The following is a 4781-nucleotide window of genomic DNA, read 5'->3' as shown; positions in this document are numbered from 1 at the left end:
CAGATTGAAGAGGCCTTATTTTTAGATTATTAAATTTAAGGCCCTCTAAGACTTTTTAAGGATCCTCAGGAACCCTGAATGTAGGTTATATTTTTTTTCAATGAACAAAAATGTCAGTGTCAATACACAAAAAATCCCTGTGAACCGCAGTCATGCTACAGTATTTCAAATAACCTCAATCACACTATAAACTGATATTCATCTACAGTCAGAGAATAAGACATTTGTCATCTCTAAGTATAATCAAACTTACCTTCAGTTGTTCTTCCAAGTAAAGTTTGGTGCTTCGCATGTGACTCTCATAATCTGACAGATTAGAGGTCACCAATTCTGCAGCCTAACAGACACATAATAAATCAGTTTTACAAAGTGGTTACTTATTGTTTAGCTAGCTATTGAGTGTAAAAAAAAAAAGAGCTGCAGAAATTGTTTTTCAAAAAAAGGTTAAAAAAGAGGCAGATAGGGTTAGCATTAGGGTAATGGTAAGGGTTACATTTCCTTATTTACAAGGTAAATCAGGTCCTAAATAAAGTAAATGGATAGAGTGGATTATTTTCTACATTTGGCCTAATATTTAGTCACTACAAATCTTGATGTAGTGATTTAACTAAGTGTCGGTTTGTCTTGTACTGCTGGTGGGCGCAGGCTGTAGGGACGTGTTGTATAGACTTCATAAAAATGTAACTACAGCTATACAGGTCTAAAAAATGAAGCCAAAATATCCCAGAGACAGCCACTGCCATGTTGCGCCAGTGATGTCATTTAGAGCCAGAGTCTGTGCAGTCGTGATCTCCGTAGTATCAAGTTCCCGTCCATCAAATCCTGACGAGCGCCACTGAACTTGTGCTCACTATTTGATGCACACAGCTGTCAATCATGACGATAAACCCCCTTTTGATCACATCATATCACTGGTTTTATGAAAACAAAAAATGCATCATTGAACAAACATTATAGGCCAACAGAACTACCAAAAATGACAGAAACCATCATTGGTGCTAAAAATACTTGTATGATCAATGTATTTCCATAAATTCAGAATTATATACCTAAGAAAACAGAATAGAGAAATCTGTAAACAAATATTTTAAATATTCTTTCTCTTTTTTCCCATACTTATCCCGACTTGGAAATTACTCAAATCAAATTCCATACTTTTCCATACTGTGAAAAGCCAAGACACTAATTTTCTTGCTTATACATACACCATCAAATCACGAAGACAAGACTCATCTAGAGGATTTTTTTTCAGTGTAAGCTTTTGTCAAATGCTCTAATGCCTTAAAAATTGAATTCCAGTAACACAAATATATAGCAGAAAACATACCTTTCCAAGACCAGCAATCATTGGTGTGTTTTCTGTGCTGTGGAATTAAGAAAGAGAGAAAATAGACCCTTATATTTACATTCTGACTGTTGTCTCATGCCTGTTTGGTACTTGATTAATTATTCCTCATATGGTGTGTTACCCTGGTCTGAAGTTTCTCTCCTGTCCTCCTCCAAACAGCATCGGATATAAAGGTGTTCTCGCTCCGGGGCCATTTACATACAGAGCACCAATCCGAGGGGCGTAGAACTACAAACGTCACAAACTTTGTCAATGACATGTTTTCCTGTTTCTTTTGTGATGCCAAATCTACATAATTCACACAACAGATGCCTGACCTTGTGTCCCACGATGGTGAGATAATCCACTCCCAGTTCACAGACATCGACTCGGATTTTCCCCAGAGCCTGAGCAGCATCAGTGTGGAGCAGGATCCTGAGCCGATCGCGCTGCTTATTGAGAGACTTTATTCTCTGGCAGATCTCTTGGAGCGGCTGAAAGAGGAAAATGTTTCAACATACAAAGCTCATAGTATTTTTGTGTTTTTATATTTTACGCTGGCATGTCAATGATGGACTTATGGGCCGTACATGTCCTTCTTACCATGATGACTCCTGTCTCATTATTAGCCAACATGATGGAGATGAGACAAGTGTTTGGACGAACCGCAGCAATGACATCCTCCACCTCAACACGGGCTGTCAGCTTAGACACAGGAACAAACGTCACCTCTGTGACAAAAACAAGCAGAAGAGAAAGCAAACATAACGAAGCTTGGTTAGTTGTTTAAATAAAGCCTGACTGTTAACACTAGAACGGCCATGACAGTCATTTTGGCAGTTTTCATATTTATTTTTACACATTATTTGTCACAGGCTATAACTTTTTTTAATTAAAAACTTCAGTGCTGCTGAATTTTACTAAAAAGGTATGTATTTTCATTTAAAACATTATTTATACAAATTGCACAAAAGGCATAATAACCACACAGATTTTGCTGTTGTTAATTTGATATATTTTCGCACTGTGGCAGCTGCATCTTGGTTACTTGGCAACTATCATGGTCTCTGTCCAAAGTAAAACTTTGAGAGTGGCCACAAATGTTTCATCCTCATCCTCAACGCCAACTTTCATCACAGATGGATCATCCAGATCCGCTCCCGGCTGACAAAAAGTAGGAGGAGACTAGAGACAACTGTAACACTGTCTTTTTCAGTGCCCATAACTAGCTGAAAATGTGTTTAAGCTCTAAAATTTTGACACCAACTTCTCTGAAAGAGGCTTCTACAAATAGCAGTGTTAACAATTTTTTTCCCAATTAAAGAAATACACAGGAATGACAAAGACATGTCGCGTAGGGACAGACAGAAAAGGCATTGGGTTTAGTTGGAGCCTCCACCTAAATAAGGTAAAAATGAAAAAGAATTAGGCTATATAGAACATGTCTGATATAAAATAATGTGACTAAATGGAACATCCAAAATAATAATAGCAAAAAAAGTATAATTACACTTGTTAAAATGTACAATTTGGTTCTTTCTTAAAAAACAAAAAAGATATCCTAACAGTCTTTTTAGTAGGTATGGGATTCTGCCCCTTTTAGTGTTAAAAAAACATATATTTTTCTACTGGTAGTAATCTGGATAAACTTAAGAGGATCTCCTACCTGCCTTGCCGTCTTTCTGTAGGTGCTCAGCGACCAGTTTGACTGAGTCATGCTCCACATTCGAGGTGATAATGTGAGGAAGGTCACCGCTTCCATTCTGGTGTCCTTCACCTTCCTGTGCAGCCCTGCAGCTCCTCCTGAAGTGCTCCACTGCAGTGTGGAGCATCAGATTATTAGCCTGAAAAAGATTTATTTGCTATGAATCACCATTGCATGAATGACACCACTAATCTGCACATTTTACAGCATTACACAAAACTGGTGTAGCTGATCAAGTGCACCACCAGTGCTGATTACCTCGGTTCCACCTGATGTGAAGATGATGTCTTCTGCTTTACCTCCAACCATCCTGGCGATATTCTCTCTGGACTGATTTATTATTGCCTTGGCTTTAACACCTAGAAATAAAATAAGTTTATATAATAAGTATTTTTTTTCTGTTTGCACACTTTAATACAACATTATCGGCTGGATGCTGAGCAAGCAATTTAGAGAAAAGCAGCATTAGTTAATTAAAGGAGATTAATTTACACACCTTGCTTACAGTTTCATCATTAATTTCAAGGCTTTTTTTAAAATTTTAATTTTATTTCTTTTAATTTTCAGAGTATTACATAGAATCACCACTGTCAGTTTTTTTGTTATTGATTTTTTTGTTACTGAACAGTCACACTAATACAATCTTAATATGAATGAAACTGTTTTAAACCATCATTTCATCAATACTCCTCTTTTTGTTGTTTTGTTCTTCTTAAACCAAAAAAAATTTAGAAAAGTAAATTAAATAATATTACAAAGTCATATAAAACCAAATCTCGCTATATATTTATATACATAATTAAAGGCATTTTTATTTGTATTTAATTTTTCTTCACCTGCTATATAATTGCTGCTTGGGTTTCCCCAGGCATCCTGGAGGGCTTCAGAAATGGCCTGGATCACCTCTGGGTCCAGCGGAGTTGTAGCATTGTAGTCCATGTAGATCCTGTATCACATGAAGTACATAAAAGAGAAACTTTCTCATCTGATTTCATACTGCATTGAAGGAACAGTGTGTAAGATTTGGGACGATTTCGTTACATCTAATGGTGATGAATGAGATTGCAACCAGCTCAAACTTCACTTAATTAAAATTATTTCAGTGTTCATTGTTGAGGAGGTTTTAACTGTGAGCTGAGTTATCCACAGAGGTCTGTTCTTCTCGAAAACAAATGGAGCAGGTGATTAAAACCAGTAAAAACACTTTCACATTTAAAATTTGGTCTTTTCACGACGCTGTTCGTCACAAAGGGGCTTCTAATTACAGTGACCGATGAGAAATAAATAATAAATCTACCTTGTACCTTGAAAATGTGAATGGCCCTTATAGAGCCAGTGTTTAGTTTGTCTGTTCTGGTCTACCGTAGTAACGGCGGTGCAACATGGCGATTTCAGTAGACGAGAACCTGCTCCCTGTGTAGATATAACGGCTCATTCTAAGGTAACGAAAACACAGAAGTTCTTATTTTCAGCTGTTTATACACTGAAGAAAACTACAGCACTACAGCGATCTGCAGCTTAAATCGAATGTGGGCCAGGGGCGATCCCATAAAGGCAAAAAAGCCCCAAATAACATCTTAAAGAAAAAAACATCCTACCTGTCTTGATTCATCTCTGAATGATGTTGAGATGTACGGTCGGTGAAGATGAGACCATTTCGTGAGGTGATGTCATCAGATTGTTGGGCCATAACACTCCTGTGGATAATTATCAGTCCCAATAATTATTGTGCATCCCTATAAATAATAA

The 4781-nt window shown here is 37.1% G+C and overlaps 1 protein-coding gene across 1 annotated transcript; it reads right to left on the bottom strand.

Annotated features, from left to right (window-relative positions):
* Positions 1-253: 253 nt before the first annotated feature.
* On the bottom strand, positions 254-4746 carry LOC121965170 (selenocysteine lyase-like; the record flags this gene model as incomplete). Its single annotated transcript, XM_042515328.1, has 9 exons — positions 4631-4746; positions 3869-3978; positions 3291-3391; positions 2994-3171; positions 1931-2058; positions 1666-1821; positions 1470-1576; positions 1328-1364; positions 254-337 (listed from the first exon to the last, which is right to left on the bottom strand). Coding segments are annotated over exons 1-9 (993 nt in total), but the record flags the coding sequence as incomplete, so codon positions are not given.
* Between the last annotated feature and the right edge of the window lie 35 nt (positions 4747-4781).

Source organism: Plectropomus leopardus, unplaced genomic scaffold (assembly GCF_008729295.1).
Source record: "Plectropomus leopardus isolate mb unplaced genomic scaffold, YSFRI_Pleo_2.0 unplaced_scaffold18886, whole genome shotgun sequence".
Taxonomy (NCBI): Eukaryota; Metazoa; Chordata; class Actinopteri; order Perciformes; family Serranidae; genus Plectropomus; species Plectropomus leopardus.
Note: the sequence above shows the minus strand (reverse complement) of the source record. Positions and strands in the feature narration are given on the sequence as shown.